This window comes from Myripristis murdjan, chromosome 9, assembly GCF_902150065.1.
Source record: "Myripristis murdjan chromosome 9, fMyrMur1.1, whole genome shotgun sequence".
NCBI classification, from domain to species: domain Eukaryota; kingdom Metazoa; phylum Chordata; class Actinopteri; order Holocentriformes; family Holocentridae; genus Myripristis; species Myripristis murdjan.
Window position 1 is genome coordinate 3,193,149 of NC_043988.1, and position 20,580 is coordinate 3,213,728.

General features: G+C 44.8%; 1 protein-coding gene across 1 annotated transcript; it reads right to left on the reverse strand.

Moving 5' to 3' along the window:
• Window positions 1-12,385: 12,385 nt before the first annotated feature.
• On the reverse strand, window positions 12,386-15,129 carry LOC115365920 (homeodomain-interacting protein kinase 2-like). Its single transcript, XM_030061139.1, has 7 exons — window positions 14,926-15,129; window positions 14,602-14,793; window positions 14,325-14,506; window positions 13,589-13,712; window positions 13,376-13,495; window positions 12,805-12,888; window positions 12,386-12,520 (listed from the first exon to the last, which is right to left on the reverse strand). Exons 1-7 carry the CDS (start codon window positions 15,127-15,129, stop codon window positions 12,386-12,388), a joined length of 1,041 nt encoding a protein of 346 aa, XP_029916999.1.
• Between the last annotated feature and the right edge of the window lie 5,451 nt (window positions 15,130-20,580).

A 20,580-nucleotide genomic window follows, 5' to 3' on the forward strand; every position in this document is an offset into this window, starting at 1 on the left:
CAAAGGGCACTATTTTCATGAATAAGGCGCAGTGTAAGCATAGCTATGCTAGACACCACAAGTAGGTGTGGCAAAATCTTTTGTCAGTATGGTGAACCAGGCGCAAGTTGCGCCTTTGGTGCAGCTGAGAGGAACGAGCGATGTGCATGTGTGGGTGTAATCACAGCCTACTTCAGTAATGGCCAATCAAATCAGCTGCTTTAATTTCCTTTAAGACTGCTGTGACACTGCAGCTTATTGTTAATTTCAGCTGAAGAAGGACCAGACAGGTGCCAGCCAAACATGGCTGTGTGTGTATGTGTGTTTGGTGCAAGTCTAAGACGCGGAAGGACAACAGGTGAGCTGCAAGGCCAGGCCGGGGATGGAAAGGAGCGAGAGAATGGGTGGACTCCGCAGGTGCTTTTATAGATGCGGCCCCATCCCCTTGGAGACACACACCAGAGGCCCATCATCAATTACGCCCTGTGGAAAGAGAGGGGAGAGGGCGAGCAGGACACCAAACACAACCCCACCCACTTGGGGTTGTCACACCCCCCCTCATTTTCTGCAATATACTGTAATGCCATTTGGCCTGCGTAACGCACCTGCCACTTTTCAGAGGTTGATGAATACAGTGCTATGTGGCGTTCAGAACTGTGGTGTTTATCTGGACGACATAGTGGTTTATTCTTTAACCTGGTCGGAACACATTGAGACTCTGCGTGAGATTTTTGATCGTTTGTGTGCAGCCTCCCTCACTCTTAATTTGGCTAAATGTGAGTTTGGGAAGGCAGTAGTCACCTATCTGGGTAAGCAGGTGGGGCAGGGTTGTGTTAGTCCTGTCTCCGCCAAAGTGCAGGCCATCTTAAATTTCCCAGCTCCTCAAACGCGTCGTGAGCTCCGTCGGTTTTTGGGGATGGCTGGATACTACCGTGCGTTTTGCAAGAACTTTGCAGAGGTGACAGCTCCACTGACTGAATTAGTGAGCCCCAAAAGGCCTTTTGTGTGGTCAGAGGACTGTCAGAGTGCCTTTGAAGCTGCCAAAGCTCTCCTCTGTAGTGCCCCTGTGCTTGCTGCTCCAAACTTTGATCGTCCGCTTAAGCTGGATGTTGATGCCAGCGCGCACGGAGCGGGCGCAGTGTTGCTGCAGGAGGATGACCGTGGCATTGACCATCCTGTTGGTTATTTTTCCAAAAAGTTGAAAAAACACCAATTGCACTACAGCAGAATTGAGAAAGAGGCCCTTTCGTTGTTGTTGGCTTTGCAACATTTTGCTGTATATCTTGGTTCTTGTTCGGTGCCCACTGTTGTTTTTTCTGACCATAACCCACTTGTGTTTTTGACCCAGATGCAGAACAGCAACCAGCGTCTGATGCGCTGGTCCCTATTGGTGCAGGATTTTAACATTGAAATCCGGTATAAGAAGGGTTCAGACAATATTATGGCTGATGCTCTGTCTCGCTCCTAATTAGTTAAAAAAAAAAAAAAAAAAAAAAAATCAAACATGTTCTGTAGGGGGAAAATGTTTGATTTTTCTTTGGGTGGGGAGGTGTTATGACTGGGAGTCATTTATTTGTTGTGTTTACATTTTTTTTGTGTGCTGACAGCTCTTTCTCTCCCCTCCCTCTCTGCATCAGCAATCAGCTGTCTGTGTGAATGAGCTGCAGGTGTGTGTACCTCTCCCAGCTGACCAAGGTGCTGCCTGCTGATTGGCTGATCATCCACTTCAAATACCAGCTGAACCCAGCCATCAGTCTCTCTGTTTCTCCTACGCCCAACTGACAGCAGCCGGCTAGTTAGAGTGTTTTGGTGATCTGGTGCTATATAGACATTTGGTGTGTAGATGAGTGATAACTATTTGCCTTTAGCATTGTGTGTTTTGCTGTGACTTTGTCACAGACATTTGTACATATTGTAAATAATTGTAAAAGCAGTAGCAGACCTAGTAGGAGGGAGAAGCCATTTTTGTTATAATTCTTTTCTCCTGTTTTACTTGTTAGGAGGTAGGTAAGTTTCATTGTCTTATGTTTATATTGTTTTCTTACAGGTAAGACAGGGAGTTTTGGTTAGTGATTTTGTTTATTATTTTGGCTGTGCTCCCCTCTGAAGCAATAAACTGCTACTTTGCCTTCGAATTTGTGTATGTTGGCTGTTGTACTTGGGAGTGGGAAGAGCGGGGGCAAATCTTCGTGTGTGACCCTGGTGCCCCTAGGCCAGGTCATAACACCACCAAGACCTAGGAGCGGCTGGGCCACTTACAGCTTAACATTTTACAACAATACATTAAATAACATTAACAATTCCCCTCCCAAAACTGAACCTTGACTCACCTCGCCCCCAATACCCCGCAACCTGGTACCAGGGAAGCCTATTTAAGAGACTGGGTGACAAGGGAAGAGCAGGAGAGCAGAGGTAGGGATGAAATGACATGTCACAATATACAAAAATAACCAATACACAACACTTGACCCAACACCCAAACCTAAACTCTAAGGCAGAGGCGCTCTAGACAAAGCATCTGCCAAGACATTATCCTGCCCTTTAATGTGGCGTATCTCCAAATCATAACCCTGCAAAAAGAGAGACCACCTGACCAGCCTCTGGTTTGGAGATTTGAGGGTACCCAAGAATGTCAAAGGGTTGTGGTCTGTATAAACAACAAGAGGTGCCGTCCCCCCCACGTACACCTCAAAATGTTGCAAGGCCAGAATGAGTGCCAATGCTTCCTTTTCTATAACTGAATAGTTGGCTTGATGACGGTTAAACTTGTGAGAAAAGAAGCAGACCGGTCTTAACACCCCATCGTCCCCCCCCCGGAGCAGGACGGCACCGGCCCCAACCTGGCTGGCATCCACCTGTAACACAAACTGTTTGTCAAACTGCGGGGCAGCCAACACAGGACATGAACACAGCAACAACTTCACATTTTCAAAGGCCTGTTGACACTGACTAGACCGCACAAACTTAGTTCCAGTCTTTAACAACTCAGTCAGAGGAAAGACAACAGTAGAGAAATTTCTACAGAAACTTCTATAAAATCCAACCAAACCCAAAAACTGCTGGGGTTCCTTTTTTATAGTGGGCTGTGGAAACTCAGACACACTCAGCACCTTGGCCTGCACAGGAGCAACCTTACCCTGACCCACCACACGGCCCAAGTAAGTAACAGTCGCCCTAGCAAACTCACATTTGGCCAGGTTCACTGTCAACTGTGCCTCAGCCAACCTCACAAACAATGCTCTTATTCTCTGCAAATGTGAATGCCATGTGTCACTGTACACTACCAAGTCATCTAAATACACTGAACAGCCCTCTAACCCATGCACAACCCGGTTCATAAGCCGCTGAAAAGTGGCCGGGGCGTTCTTTAACCCAAAGGGCATGACAGTATATGAATAGAGGCCTGAAGGGGTCACAAAAGCAGCGATCTCTCTTGCACGCTCTGACAAGGGCACCTGCCAGTAGCCCTTCAAGAGATCAAAGGTGGACACAAATTTGGCAGACCCCACTCTATCGATACAGTCATCCATGCGGGGCAAAGGAAATGAATCAGACTTAGTGACTGCATTAACCTTCCTCATGTCTGCGCTGATAATATGGTTTCACCAGGTTCACGTGGTACAGCTGAGACGACTTCCTTCGACCTGGAGTCACAACGCGGTAGTTCAAATCAGAGACTTTCTCAGACACCACATATGGGCCAGTGAACTTAGCCTGGAATGGCGACGTGACCAGCGGTGTCAGCGCGAGGACCTGGTCTCCAGGACTGAACTCATGGCGCACCGTACCACGGTCATACTGGGCCTTCATTTTCACCTGAGCCTGCCCCAGCTTTTCTCACGCCAGCAGACCTGCCCGAAACAACCTGTGCCGAAAGCCGTTAACAAAGTCAATCAAGTTCCGGGGCGCCTCGGTAGGAACCAACCCACCTTTCAGTGATGCCAACGGCCCGCGCACCGAGTGCCCAAAGACCAACTCATTTGGGCTGAAGCCTGTGCTCTCCTGCACGGCCTCCCGCGCCGCCAGCATCAACCACGGGAGACCATCCTCCCAGTCTCGGTCCAGCTCTGTACAGTACGTGTGCAGCAAGGACTTAAGCGTCTGATGGAAGCGCTCCAACGCCCCTTGGCTCTGCGCATGATATGGAGTGGATTGGTTGTGGTTCACCCTCAACATTTTCAACACTTGAGCAAACATATGTGAGCAGAAATTAGACCCCCAATCACTCTGTATGACCTTGGGTATCCCGAACACTGAAATGAACTGTGAAAGTGCCCTCACCACAGTTCTAGTTGTGATGGAACGAAGTGGATAAGCCGCCGGATAGCGGGTACATTGACACATCACAGTTAACAAATACTTACAACCTGACTTGGCACTTGGCAACGGCCCCACACAGTCTACAAGCAGATACTCAAATGGCTCACTCACCACCGAAATGGGCTGCAATGGTGCCGGCTTTACGTGCTGGTTTGGTTTCCCCGTCAGCTGGCACACATGACACGTCTTAATATACGCAGCCACATCTTTCTTGGCATGCGGCCAGAAAAAGTGTTTGAGCACATACAGATATGTTTTGCGCACTCCAAAGTGACCACATTCATCATGTGCAGTTCTCAAAACTTGGGAACGAAAAATCCTGCGGCACCACCACCTGAAACACAGGCGCCCCCACAACATCCCCATCACAAGGCAGCCACTTCCGCACCAAGAGCCCCTCCTGGACAAAATAGCCCTGTGCTACATCGCCAACCTGGTGACGCGGCACAGCCTGATCCCACAACGAGGACAACGACACATCAGATTTTTGCGCCTTAATCCACTCATCTCTGGACACCAGTGGAGGCAAATCAGGCAGCACAACTGGTTCCACTGAGGCCGCAGTCTCCACTGGCACAGACGCACCTTTACCCTGAGCGCGTGTCATGGCACAAACAGGAAAAATCTCCAGCCCCGAACTGTCTGACCATTCTAACGGCTCGGACACCACCACAGGAGGCGGGGGACCACTGGGCCAAACACGACCACCACAGATGTCACTGCCCAAAATCATTGACACTCCCGGCAAGGGCAACTCGGGCCGCACGCCCACAGAAAACACACCTTTAGCCAAGTCACAATCCAACAGTACATTATGGCGTGGCACTGGGACGAAGCCAAGCTCCATCCCCCTCATCACAATAAAATCACCAGACTGCGTATCAGCAGAAAAAGGAAGCGCCGACTGCACAATAAAAGAATGTCGGGCCCCCGTGTCACGTAACACTCTAATATTAACACACTCAGCACTGCCCACCAAGGACACCTGCGCGTCTATGATGAAAGGCTCAAACCCAGACCTGTCACAGTCACCAACCTCCACCGCCTTTTCCACCGGCGCACTTGCGCACAACATGGCTGGAGCTGGGGATGGCGAGCCGCTTTTACGCCTTAACAAAGGACATTGGTCCTTCCAGTGACCCTCCCCATGGCAGAAACTGCACAGGTTTGAATGGCCTCGGCGCACCGAGGCAGACACACCGCGGGCCGGACCTGATTTTGAAAAACGGACGCGCGAAAAACTGCCGTCATCACCCACTCGCTCACGCACTCCAGCAAAACCAGACCTATGCGTCAGCAAGAAATCATCCGCCAGTTCGGCCGCTCTAAGCACAGTAGCCGGCTCTCTCTCATTCAAGTAGGCGGCTATGCACTGAGGCGCAACGTTTTTAAACTGCTCCATGATAATTAACTGGCACAGCCCTTCAAATGTATTTACCTTTTCCGCTGCGCACCAGCGGTGAAAATGAGTGGTCAAATCACGCACAAACTCCACATTCGTCTGCTTATCGGACTTCACCCAGTGGCTAAACCTCTGGCGGTATGCCTCTGGGACGAGTTCATACGCCTTGAGGACGGCCAACTTCACCGTTTCATAAGTCAGACCCTCCTGTGCGCACACAGCCGAGTACACCTCCTGTGCCTTGCCAGTGAGGATGCACTGCAGAAGGAGGACCTTGTCTCCATCCGGCCACTGCCTGGCCTCTGACACACTCAAACAACGTGAAAAAAGTGTCGGGGTCTCGCTCGTTAAACTTTGGCACAAGGCGCAGACTGGCGGTCAGGTCTCTGCCCTCACGCCCAGCCACAGACCCCGACTCATTTGACGCACCCGACATCCCACTATTGCGGTCCAAAACCCGCAATTTTGTCCGCTCCAGCTCCAACTCCAGCTGCAACAACTCTCTCCGTTGCGCAAACGAGAGCACCTCAGCCTGCCCCACAGACACAGATGCCGACTCCGACCTCACCGCAGCCGCGGCCACCGGCTCAGCAGCAGGCTCCTTCTGCAACACACCTTTCTCAAACAAGGTCAACAACACAAACATTTTTAACTCATCCTTAAGCATCCCCTCTTGCAACACAATATCATAGTGCTCAGCAATCTCGACCAACTGATCCTTCTTACAGGAGTCCAAAAACACCGCACAAGGTGCTTTGTAAAAGGCTGACAAATCCATATTCACCTTGGAGCCGGATCCACACTACCAGGTGCACAACGAGCAAGCAATGCCCCCCAGAGCGCTCCCCTAACTGCCTAACCCCGGATCTGACTAAGCTCAACCCTGGTCTTCATGTGGTTCTGCAGCGGGTCAATTAAGCACGAAACCAGCGGGATCACCACCGGTGAGCCCCTGGAGTGCCCCCGAGAAGGCTGCTTGCGCAACCAACACTTACCGCTCCCCACAGCACTACGAAAAAAACAAACAGACACAATCCCAAAGGGGAGAGTGCCCTGAAGCCTAACGGGAACCTCCAGAAAATGCGCACCTGCAGCGTATCACCTACCCCGACCGGTGAGTAAAACTCTTCCTACACTACCACATAAATCCAAACAATATAACTTAACCGAGACGAGCCCCCATTTGTCAGAGCTGGCTCAGATCTCTTACCAAACAAACGCAAGAGGGAATATTACCAACCCATAATATTTATTTATAAGACGCGGACAGTAACAATAAACAGCAACAAACGAACAAAATATCTGTAATGTAGGAGGTCAGTGGTGTATGCGGGTGCATGGCTGTGTGTGTATGTGTGTTTGGTGCAAGTCTAAGACGCGGAAGGACAACAGGTGAGCTGCAAGGCCAGGCCGGGGATGGAAAGGAGCGAGAGAACGGGTGGACTCCGCCGGAGGCCCATCATCAACTACGCCCTGTGGAAAGAGAGTAGAGAGGGCGAGCAGGACACCAAACACAACCCCACCCACTTGGGGTTGTCACACATCGCTAATGAGGAGCAATGTGCTCATAATGTCACTGATGTTGTGGTGTAAAATTCAGAAACACTCCAGATCAGTTTAGGTGCTTCATCTCTGCAAACCTCACAGATAACGTTAGGCCGATTATCACACAGCAACAGTGATCATGTACATAACAGCTCGCTCAGATAAACAAAAATCCACTAACCTCACAGAGCACAAGTCCTTTCCTCATCTGTGAAAAATCTTGTTTTTAGAGCTCTTCATGGTTGAACCAAGACTACAGATTGCACATACAGTGTGTTCCGTCTGTCCCATGCTGAGTCTTTAAGTTAAAAATCATTAAAAAAAAAAAAATGAAAATCCACGCACCCTTGCTGAGTAGGAACTATAACATCCGAGCTGAACATTTCCGGTGTGATCCATGCATGTATAGTAACTTTTGTGTTTAAAAGTGAAAAAGTCAAAACTTGTTGGAAAGATATGGATCAGATAATTTACAAAATTCATAAAATATATATTTTTTTTGTTATGAAAAATTCTGCTTCAACCAATATCGTTAGTGTTTTCCCTTTTTTTTTTCCTTTCTTTTTTTTTTTTTTTTTTTTTTTTTAAAAAAGCAACATTTTCACTGTCTTAAAGCTTACTGCTCTCCGGAGTTGACTGATAGAGATCAGAGAAACAACATAAAAGTATAAGTATAAAAAGTATAAAAGTATAAAAAATGGGTGAAAAGTCAGTTTGAATGTGGAAAAAATAATCAAAATGACTGACTGAATGTAACCTTTTTAATCACAAAAAAATTCTAACTCTTGTCTCTTTAATGCAGTTCCTGTTATGTTTGCTTCTGCTTTATATCCATGGTGGCTGCTGCATCATAAGGCATACCAGCTGCCTTTGACTGACATCAGATGTAATGGACAAGAGTCTAGATTTTAAATATATATCTCTATATCTACATATAGATATAGAGATATATATGTATGTATATACACTACTCACAAAAAGTTAGGGATAATTGGCTTTTGGGTGAAATTTATGGAAAATGTAAAAAGTTCACGCTACAGTGATATTATATCATGAAAGTAGGGCATTTAAGTAGAAGCATACACTGGTGATTTCCTCATCTCAAACAATTTCTTGAAACAAAAGCCAACATCAGTGGTGGATATACCACAACAAAAAATGTCAATGTCAATAACTTGTCATGTGCCCTTGAGCATCAATTACAGCTTGACAACGACGTCTCATGCTGTTCACAAGTCGACTTATTGTCTGCTGAGGCATGGCATCCCACTCTTCTTGAAGGGCGGCCCTCAGGACATTGAGGTTCTGGGGTACAGAGCTCCGAGCCTCTACACGGCGACTCAGCTGATCCCATAGGTTTTCTATGGGATGCAGGTCTGAGAAAGTGCAGGCCACTCCATCTGAGGTACCCCAGTCTCCAGCAGCCGTTCCCTAATGATACGACCTCGATGAGCTGGAGCATCAAACACCTGTTGTGAATTTTGCCTTTAAACTCCTTGTTAGAGAACAGCAACTTGTGCAAAAAGTACTGAAACATTGAACAGTTGGACAGTTTACAGAAGGTCACATTAAGTTCACCTGTAAAGGTTATAATGCATTTTAGGTTCATCCTGAAATTTCATCCGAAAGCCAAATATCCCTAACTTGTGACTAACTTTGTGAGTAGTGTATATCTATATCTATATCTATAAATATATCTATCTATCTATATATATATATATAGAGAGAGAGAGAGAGAGAGAGAGATGTATACATATATATGTTATATATATATTTTTGTCCTGAACCTTATTTTTTATCAATGCATATCACTTTTTAATTTTTGTGCATTTCCCTTCCTGTTAGACTGCCTATCGGAACCACTGGTGGGTGTAATGTCCAAGTTGCAACCAGGAGAATACTGACAACCCTGATTGGACATTCTTTAGCCACTCAAATGAACTGGAATGGCTCAAACCAAAAGAGACATTTTCAGAATCTGAGGCTAAGGAGGGTTGTAACAGGTATGTATATAGTATTCAGTGTTTCTCACTTGGGGGGAGGGGTGGGGGTGGGGTGACTGCGGTCTAGATATAACATGATGAAAAAAATAGGCTTTGCATTTACTCGATTGGTGATCTATTGTTTTGAGTCTCCAGTATGGGTGGTAACTTTTTTTTTTTTTTTTTAAACATGTAATTAATAAAGAAAACGTGTGTGATCAGGTTGTGTTGATTCATGCACCATTTAGCTCCGTTGAGCAATGTAGGTTTCAGTTACTTGCTTGTGATTGGCCTGACCATATGTCACTCAGAAAACAGTCAGCCAGTCACTGGAGAGGGGCTGATTCTCTCTTCTGATTGGCTACACAAACCGTGCTGCCAGAGCTCCAGGACAAAGTCAAGAGAGAGGAGCTGTGAAACTATCCCTGCGTTCCAATACTCATACTACCATACTATTTAGTAGGGGAAAAAAAGATTTAGTGTGTCCCAATACATAGTATGTCAGATGCAGTATGCCAAGAGTACCAGGATGTTCTACTATATCCGGTCAGATTTCGCAGTATGGATTTCAGCATGTTGCTCTGGCCACTCTGACCCACAATCCTTTGTGCAGCGGACGTTACGTCGCACTGCGTGTACAGGCCACGCCCACATACGGACGACAACAAAACAGACATATCGCACAAAACTCGCTCAGTGACCGCAGAAGCGACAGGAAGACAGAAGATGATAAATTTGACAGACGACAGCGCAGTACGAAACAGCACCGGCATTTTGACAACAACATTCAAATTTGCCGCTACGGACGGCGGCGGAAGTGAGCGAGAGGGCCGGACTTCAGGGATGATGTATGTAGTATGTCCCAATAGTATGCATATGCATGCATATTTCATACTAAACTACATACTTTGTAAGGGCAGCTGCAGTACCTACTAAAAGTAAAAAGTATAAGTATGCGATTTGGAACGCAGGGCAAGGCTGTGTCCGAAATCACTCACTCACTCACTCCTCCCTACTCACTATATAGGGAATTCAATGTAGTGGACTATATAGTGAACTCAAAAGTGGACCTTTTCGGACACTACTTCGCCCGTTGTTCGGCGCCATTCCGCAATGCATGATGGGATATATTGCCTGGTTAGTGACCATCGGATGTCCACTACATTTTGCGGTGGATTGTGGGATACATCTAGTGGACTATATAGTGAACATAAATAATCACTAGACATTCGGACACCCCTACAAAATGGCGTAATCACTATATAGTGCACTATATAGTGGTTAGGGAGTGATTTCGGACACAGCCTATATTTAGCAGACCACAGGTACTCAAAACCACAAATAGGCTTCATCATGCTAGGAATATCAACAGTTAAAATAAAACCCTGGAAAAGTGGACAGCATGGGGCCTTTAAGTTAAATGCACAGGCTATATTTTCACTGAATTCACATGAAAAGACATGTATAACTATAAAAACAAGAGCCACTACAGCCTGGGCTAGCAGGCTAATTTGCACATTATATACAGGCGTCTGTCTCTCTCTTTATCCCATAACATTAACCGGATACGTGAATTTAATGAGCTAACATTAAACTGTCTCTTTCTGTAAAAGTGTGATTCTGTTTTGAGCCGAGGGTCCTGTCAATTATCTGTTGTGTTTTAGTTTGATGTTTCGATGGCTAAATCACAGGCTAAACTGGGACCAGCGCTGTTAGCATTGTTAGCACAGCATAGCCTCTCTGGCTAGCAGCTTGGTTAGCTGCCTAATTATCTAGCTAACGAGCTATGCCCAAGCTAAGTGGAAGAGACTACATTGACTTGCTGGGCCTGCACAGTAATCACTGCCCTTATTGGCTAGATGGCTTACAGCTTACACACTTACACACACACACACACACACACACACACACACACACACACACACTTGCATGGAAAAAACCTATCAGGTCTAATTACCCTGATGTATTATGAATGATCTTCATACTGTTTTGATGTGTCTAGGTGTTGTGTCTTTATTTTGTGTGGTGCTGGAAGCTGCAGACTGCCATGTAGAGGGCGCCTCACTCCACATGCACACGGTTGCTGACACCACGAAACACCCTCACCAGCCTGGAGAAGAAGCGCCTCACTGCACTCGTCTTCTTTTTGGGCTTTTTCTCCGGCTGTCTGAAATCTGAAAATCAGCAGAGGACAGTCAATGCCACAAGCAGCCTTGGTGGAATTAGCTGGCATGTGGAAGGAGGTGAGAGCTGAGACAGCAGTGGAGGTGAGTGAGTCCTACCAGGTGTGCTGGGAGGTGACTGTGTGTGGTCTGCAGCAGCCTGGCCCAGATCGCTGTCAGGAGCTCCAGCAGGGCTGCTCAGTGGAGCACAGGTGCTCCCAACACCAGAGTCCACATCTGCAGAAGTCGCAGCTCCAACCTGAGAGAAAGTTTTGCTCACCATCAACAATGCTCCCATTCTTTATAGGTTGATGCAATATTGCTAATAAGTAAAGCCCACTCAGCAAGCAGTGCTTCCTACCTCAGTGGTGTTGACCTCATTTATGGCATCAGCCTCCTCAGGTTTACTGTGGGCCTCCAACACAGTGACATCACTATGGCCATCATTTATGGCCTCAGTCGGTCTGAGAGCTTCCTCAGAGCTGGAGATGTTCACATCAACCTGGGGGCTACACACACACACACACACACACATGCAGAAGAAGAAGTTTTAAACAGCAGTAGTTGACCAGAGTAGAGATGATCCTCTCATCTTGGCCATTTCTTGTTCCCATCTTTTTGAAATCATTTGGTGGAAACCAATGTCTGCTGAAAGTGGCTGTGCTTGCCCCTGTGTTTGTGAGTAAAACAGCTGCACTGTTAGCAAACTATTGATCAAGTGTTTTTATGTCAACAGACTGCTTCATATTTCCCACATGAAGAGCACATACAGTATTCCCTGGTCTGCTCTCATGAAGGCCTAACTTGACTATTTCTGTCATCTGAGGGATGATGATGCATTGAGCACCTGGTTTGTTGGTCAGAGGCTCCATCAGCCAGCATGTGGTCCATCACTGGCCCAGGCTGAACCCATATGACGGCTGGCTGCGGTGTTGGGGAAGCTGTCCTAGGCCTTCTGAATGAAAACACACACACAATTACCACACACTGATCCATCAAATGTGTCTTTCAGGTACATTCAACAATTTCCTCAGAGTCAGAGGGGAGTTGACCTGCTCCTGTTCTCGGCAGTTTCTAGCTTCATCCTGCGTGGCTGAGGCCTGGTGCTGCGGCGGCGGGGTTGATCGAGCCTTGAAATGAAGGGATGCCCGAGGACTTCACCTGGGGTAATCCTGCAGTTTGGACTGATCTCAAGCAGTGCCTTTATTAAGTCGACACAGTCCCTCATGTCATCAGCCTCAGCCCTGTTCTGACCAGCCAGACGCTACGTTTGGGAGAAAAAAAGCAAAGTCGTATGGAAAATCAGTCCAGTTCTCCTCATGACTCAGAAGACGGGATTCAATGAACGGCTGAAATGGCTTCAACCAGTTGTGTGACTTCACTTTCCTGGATCAGCAGCTGCTTGACCACCTACCTCCTTCAGCTGAACCAGAGACCTGAAGTCATATCTTCTGGTTTCTCTGTCGGGCGCATCTACTCCTCTGTACTCCACTGGTGTCTAAAAGAAAGTCCTTCATAGTTACATACACAAAAAGCCATCTACTGCCTTACATTACTGTTGTTCACAGTATAGACACAGTGCACGAAAAGTCATGCCCATTGGAGGGGAAACAATCCCTAAATATCAATAAAACCAAATGGAAATACCTGCTAGCCAGTTTCAACAGGTCTTATTTTGAGAGCCAAAATCCACTTGAGAGGAAGAGGAATTTAGAAAAATACAAATCATTAATGCTGATGTTCATGAGAGCATGCTCTGATGAAGGCCACTGGGCTGAAACGTTAGCATTGTTGTTGACATTCCCAGAGTAACTTGGTGAACCTGAGTTGAGTCAACTTTGTCCTAAAGATCTGTGCCTGTGCTGCCTTTTTACGTTTGGCTATTCAACATTGGAACTGTATGATTTTAGTTTAGCACTGCTAACAAATACTGGGAAGGGACGATTATTAGCTATTAGCTCTGTGTTCCAGATACACAACATTACCATGAGTCTCCAGTGTCGCCGGAAGCTGAAGAAAGGTTTTTTGAAGAACCTCTTTGTTCTCAGCCCAGCGTTCAAGAGATGCTCCGGTGGTGGACCCAGCAGCTGGACGATGAATCTCATCTGGAGACAAAACAAAGTATCACATGATTCTATTCTAGGCTGTTTGAAATAATGTGGGAAAACATCAGGCCGTTCAAACAGTAAAGGACTCACCACATCATATTCACAGCGCCCAGGGAACAGAGGATAGCCCAGCAACATTTCAGCCATGACGCATCCTAATGACCACATGTCGATGGCCTCTGAAAACTGCAGGCCCAAAAGAATTTCTGGAGACCTGAGTGTGGAAGGAGAGCAAGGCACCGCATGAGCTCATGTCATACTTTGAGGACAAATAAATACAACATGGGACGCAGCACAAGTCCCTCACATACAAGTAAGTACAGCATCAGCACAAGAATTCATCTTGTGTGCTGACAGAATTTTTCATTTTTAAAGCTCAAGGAAATTCAAGGAAAAAAACATACAAAAAAGGCAAGAAATCTGTCTTTATAATTATTAAACTGACATATTTAAACATCAGATCAGTAATGCTGAATCAGTGTCAGATTTCTTGTGTTAAGATGTTAGTGAAAGAAAAGGTTTGTAAAAAAAAAAAAAAAAAAAAAAAAAAGTTGTAAGAAAAGTATCTGGAAATTATCAAAACATTAACATTTAACTTTTATATTATATCAAAAAACTGTATTTCCAGAAAAAATACCATAAAACTACAACAAAACAGACAAATATGAGAATCGCCAAAACATTCCCTCAAAAATCAGAAATAGCAGGAAGTGTGTGCCACTGATTGTGCACATGGTACACACACTATGCTACTTATTGACAGCAGACGTGAGGAAGTGGACACACACTCCTCTAGAGCAGTGATCCATGTTTGTCCTCGTCTCACCTCCAGTACTTTGGCTGAAGATGGGCGCCCTGCTCGGCCTCACACGTTGGGATGGCCAACCCGAAATCGATCAGCTTCACCCTGAGCGGCTTCTTCTCATGATCCACCAGCATGATATTGTCTGGTTTCACATCTGTATGGATCAGCCCCATAGTCTTCAAGGTGTCAAACGCTACGGCCAGCTGCAAGTACAAGGTCACTTCTAAAATATGAAGCATACGCCACAAGTGACTGTTGAAGGAGCTTTGGATTGTGCTTTGGAAATGACTGTCTGTACCTGTTTGATGATCCATCTGATGTCATACAGAGACAGAGGGACAAAGTCTCTCTGCCTCATGTAATCATAGAGGCTGATGTCCAAGGCCTCGAACACCAGACAAGTGTGACCGTCCTTCTGAAAGTGCTCGTGGAACTGGACAATGTGACACTTGTGGGCGCCAAAAGACCTCAGTCTTTCTAGTATGGATATCTGTGGATACATGGCCAGTTTGACACGCTTTCAAAAGATAGTCCTTGTGTTTCATAGCAAACCTTTTAAATGGCCAAGTCAACGAGCACATCCTCTGCAAGTGTAGCCATCAAAAACAAGAGAGTAGCCCACCTCCTTTTTGGCGTCAAAGCAGCTTTCGTCTTTGAGCCTTTTGACAGCCACGATTTGGCTGGTGTCCTTTTTGAGGAATCGGCTCACTGTTCCAAAAACCCCCTCACCCAGTCGGCTCAGTTCCAGCTCCTCGTAGTTGCTGGAGACCGAGAGGGGAGGGGGCTTCAGGAGGTGAGCAGGAGAATTGAACTTCTCCTTTTCCATGAAGGATGTGTTTCTGCAGAGAAACCTGAGAGAAAAACGGGAAGAAATACGAGTAAATAAGTTACTACCTTCCACAACTTGAAAGAGACTGATGATCCATTCATGGCAACATGTTCAAACCCTCAGTTAACATCTGGGCTCTTATCAAAAAGTGCATTCCTGACTGTTTCATAAACCTGGCCTGAAATGAAAGACGAAAAAAAAAGAAATGGTCACTTCCTAAAATTTCGTTTTTTTTTTTTTTTTTTGTTTTTAACTGATGAAATGACTATTTGACTCCTGACAGAAAACAATCTCCACAGAAGACTTCCTACTTCTCTTACTACCTTCCATCCATCCAGCTACCTATAAACACTACATTCAGGTAGATTTATATCTTTTCTCTGAAAATCAAAAGAAAAAAAAAAAAAAACTAACAGCAGGCAGCTGCTAGAGTCAAACAAGTCCTCTGATCTTTCATCATGTCAGTAGCAGTGAAAACTAACTTGTGTAGAAAATTGCTCACATTAGAATCATGCCTGACTGAAAATATGTAAACGACGTCCTATATTTCACCGACCTGTGGTAGGAACTTGCAGTATCAGTGAACCTCAGATACTTTGCTTGGTCGAAGAAGAAAAACAGCTGCTTCGCTCAATGTTCACGTGATAGAATGAGGGAAAAATCCACGTCTTGCTCACTTCATCAACAGTAGTTCTGGAACACCTTTATGATGCAACAGTGGACAGGAGGCTGAGACACAATCCTCACAAAAAGACTGCATATGGAATCCAGTAATGATGTCATTTGAACACAGGTGAGGAAATCCACAAAACGCTGTTGTGCCCCTCACCCTCCCCAATTAAAAATACACCCACCCATGGTGCCCCCTAAGTGTGTGCATGGATAAATAAGGGGCGGGGCTGATTTGGTGGAATCCTCATATCCTCATATGTAGCTAATGAGATGCAGGGTGAACTTGACTACAATCTCCACCTTACACTATTGAGGCACGCACGCACGCACGCACGCACGCACGCACGCACGCACGCACGCACGCACGCACGCACGCACGCACGCACGCACGCACGCACGCACGCACGCACACACACACACACACACACACACACACCACATCAGCCCCTGATTCCTCCACCAATTTGCATCCCAGCTATAGTTCACTCATGGAGAGACTTGTGCAGCAAATTGCTGCAGAACACTCAAACACACTCTTTGAGGACTGGTTACGGTTAAGGACTGGCATATTTTTGGCCATTTCAGTCTATAAAAATTCTGCTACACATCATCACACTCAGACTTTATTTAAGAGATAATATTTAACAATTTTAGTTTATTTGGGCTTAGTTTCTTAGGTTCTTAGTATAAACTAATAGCACCACTACTGTCCTACATAACAACTTGAGGTGAAGTGAAATCGTGTCCAATGTTTCAAAATGACCAACTATTCCTTTAAGTTAACAGGTAAATATTTCTATAAAACTCATAACACTATAATCATGTTCCAACAAGGTGTGAACGAACAAAATCACTTCCGTTTCAAATCTTAAATCTGATTTCATCAAGGAGTCGTGTCAGGTCATTTCCAGACGTTGCAAAATGAGCCCAAAGTGACAGGTGGTTTTGTCTTAATGTTACAATAAAGAAACAAAGTCTTCAAAATATTCATATTTCATCATGTTTTCAGCTGTTGCATGGAGAAAAAAAGAGTGAATATGTTAACACAAGTGTGATTACTTTTCTTTTCCTTCTTTCAGTACAGGTGGAGCGTTTGTATTGTATTGTTAACTCTATTTTAGGGAGGACTTTACCTTTTAAAGAGATGGTAAACCCACAGAGCCCCCCTGTACGGAGCCAACCAGTACAGAGCCCCCCTTGGGTCAGCTGAGAAAAAAGAAGAGCCATGTTTAAATCTGTCCTCTCGGTTTAGAAACTGTGAGCATGGTTTACAAACTGTGCTCTCAGATTCATCATCCCTGCCCTAAAATTGCGAATCCATGCCCACAGATTTGTAAAAATTGCCGTTGGATTATTAAGCCGTGCCTATGGATTTGCCAACTGTGCCCTCAATAAAAATATGAAAAACATTTTTTTGAATTAATTTTTTTGTTCCTTTAAGTTGTTAGAGTTTTTGAATAAGTTTTGATTGCCATTACTCTCATGTTTTTCTCATAGACTCAGATAGATAGATAGATAGATAGACAGATGGACAGATCGACAGACGGATGGGCAGACGGACAGACAGATTGAAAAAAACTGCACCAAAAAAAAAAAAATCACAAAATACAAAAAAAAAAAAAAAAAAAAAATAGAGAGAACAGATTTTTTTTTTTGACTCCCCGATGTACAAGACAAACTGAACAGAAACATGGACCCAAAAACCACAACATGAAGAGAACCATTGGTTTGTGGAACCATTACACCCCTAAAATACATATCCATATCCATATATTTTTTCTGAAGGATTAGATAACTGCAACTGCTGTACTTTTCTTGTCAGAAATGCGAAATTAGGTGTGTTTTTCCTTTATTACAATGCACTTTACTCATGCTTTGTTGTACCTGTTCTGCTTTAATGCTTGTTACTGACTCCACCACTGAAGGTGGATGGAGGTTATGTTTTGTTTGTGTATCTGTTAAATTTGGATTATCTACTGTAGTGCAAAGGTCAAGGTCACCCAAAGGAGGCCGCAGCTGATTTACAACTGGAGATAAAGTTCGGTCCATAAGTATTTGGACAGTGACACAATATTTATAATTTTGCCACCACACCACCACAGTGCATCTGGCAGAGGGGATTTAAGTGCAGACCTTCAGCTTTAATGTAAAGGGTTGAACAAACAAAAATATCGAATTAACCTTTTAGGAGATACAGCCAGTTTTATACACTGTCACCCCATTTTCAGAGGCTCAAAACTTTTGAGTCAAAAGTAATTGGACAAACTAGACAAAACACACATAACTATAAATATACTGGCATGGGATGTGCACGGCCCAGGACAGGAAGACTCTGCAACGAGTGATTAAAACTGCCCAAAACATCATTGGCACCCATCTACCAAGCGGGGAGGTGAGGTGCCTGCGCAGAGCCAAAAGGATCCTAAAAGACAACACCCACGCCAGCCACAGCCTGTTCACCCTGCTGCCGTCAGGCAAAAGATACAGAAGTATTCGCTGCCGTACCACCAGACTACAGAGCAGCTTCTTCCCTCAGGCTCTGAGACTACTGAATGCACCATCTGCACTCCTCCAGGCTTAATAATTCTATTTTCTACACAATCAATCAATTAATCAATCAAGAGGGAACCACACTTTAATTTCATTATTCAACCTGTTGTATAATGACAAATAAACTTCCCTGTATCCTTGTAAATATAAGGGTTATGTTCAATATTTGGAGGAAAATCCTTTGCAGTCTATGACTGCCTGAAGTCTGGAACCCATGGACAACATCACCAAACTCTGAGTTTCCTTCCCTGTGCCATTTTCAGACTTTAGGCAGGCTGTGTGTTTGTAGGGATCTTAAATGAAGAATGAGAACACAGTGTAACATCTCACTTGTTTATTTCACTTATTTTTGTAAACAATTAGAATTAACCTGTTAACCTGGCTTACATCTGTTCTTCTTTGAGGTTTTGACAGTGATGAGGCACTTGTGTCAAGGCAGAGCTTAGACTACTTGAATCTAAATATACACACATTTTAACTATAAATATCTGACATAATGAAATCAAGCTATCTGAACTATTTGGTAGGAAAATAGCTAACCAACCAGAGCACTGAGCTCAGTGTTGGCCTGCCAAGGCTTCAGCAGGCTCAGGATGCACTGTAGAGGCGACAGACCACCACCAGGAGGCGACGTCTCCTGCTGCTCCAGGTTGCCGCTCTGCTTTGTAGCAAAGTTCACAAACGCCTAAGAAACAGGGACAAGGAACAGGAATGATATTTTATTTATTCCGTGTTTATTTAATCTCAAAGTTTCAGTAATGATAAAAAATCTCTTTTAAAATGCAACAAGTTGAGTTTTTTTTTGTTGTTTTTCATATCTGACTGTTGTAAAGACACTTCTGTATAGAAACCTTGTGAGAAACTGATAGTGCTTTCACAAATAACAGTAATTACACTAAAAAATGGCTACTGGGTATGTTGTTTTTCTTATATTGGCATAATCTGCTTTGTTTGCATTCATTTATTTGCTAGATGTGTTATTTGGGACGTCTTTTGCTGGATTATGGAACTGAATGGAGTACTAGTCACAAAACCTGCAGGATATGTACACATAAGTGCCAGAAACATGCCTTGAAAATTTTATTTCAATCACTATTAGGCACAAAACAGTTGTGACATTCCACAAATGGGACTACAAATCAGAAGCTATTTGTCTAATCATTACAAAACTGGCAGGATATATCCACTTAAGTGCCTCAAACATACCTGTTGTTTTTAATTAAGCTGTTTGTTTTCATAGTTTAGGCACCCAGCTTTTATAATCTATACAGGAGGACAATGTGTTTACTTGTTTTTTTCTGCTTCTTATATGCTTCTTCATCTTCAGTGTCTTTTTGTTTATTGTTTACAGGAAAAACTAACAAAACTAAATTCTTGACAAATTCTTCTGACCACAGAATCTTCTTCCAATTCCTGGCTGTCCAGTTCTTGTGTGCCTGGGCCCAACGACGCCGGGCTAACCTCTGTCTCTCATTGATCAGGGGCTTCTTGATAGCCTTGTAGGACCTTAAGCCATGATCTAAAAGTCGGCCACGTACAGTGCGGGTGGAACACTGGACACCAGTTTGGTTTGACCACTGCTGCTGAAGCTCCTGTGATGTCATTCGGCGGTTTTACCTGCACATGCGGATCAGGATGCGGTCATTTCTTGCTGAAGAAACTGATCTGATGAGAGCCTCATGCACTGGGATTTTGCCAAGAGACTTAAATTGAAAACTGATCCGCTATCGCAGCCGTGCTCTTGAAGGGAGCCAGATATTTAGACACACAAGTCTGTGCAATATTTAGACGCACAAGACTGAACCTGTGGAAGTGTTTGTCGGTGATCACCATGAACTTATGAGTTTTTACTTGTTTCACGCCACCCAGCACCCAGCACTAGCTCATTCTGGGCTTTCCTTGGTTGCGGGAACATAACCCGCACATGGACTGGAATACTGGGAGAGTTGTGAACTTGACTGAAAATTGTCAAGCCAAGTGTTTTAAGTCATGTCATGATTCTAAGATGAATACTGTTGTTAATGTTGATTCTGTTCTTGTTGACACAGACTCTGAACCTCCAGATCTTATGTCTGTTCCAAGCTGTTACCATGACCTAGGAAATGTATTCAGCAAAACCAAAGCCACCTCTCTTCCACCACACAGGCCCTAGGACTGCCCCATTGACCTGATCCCAGGTGCCCCCATCCCTAACGGTAGGCTGTACTCTACCTCTGGTCCTGAAAG

Bases quoted from the DNA above. Each gene is read 5' to 3' on its own strand.
- LOC115365920 (XM_030061139.1), bottom strand. From the start codon at position 15,129: ATGGAAAAGGAGAAGTTCAATTCTCCTGCTCACCTCCTGAAGCCCCCT. The intron at 14,794-14,925 runs GTGGGCTACTCT...ATGTATCCACAG, and splicing joins GCTTTGACGCCAAAAAGGAG to ATATCCATACTAGAAAGACT. The intron at 12,889-13,375 runs GTAATGTTGTGT...ACTTTCTTTTAG, and splicing joins GGCGACACTGGAGACTCATG to ACACCAGTGGAGTACAGAGG.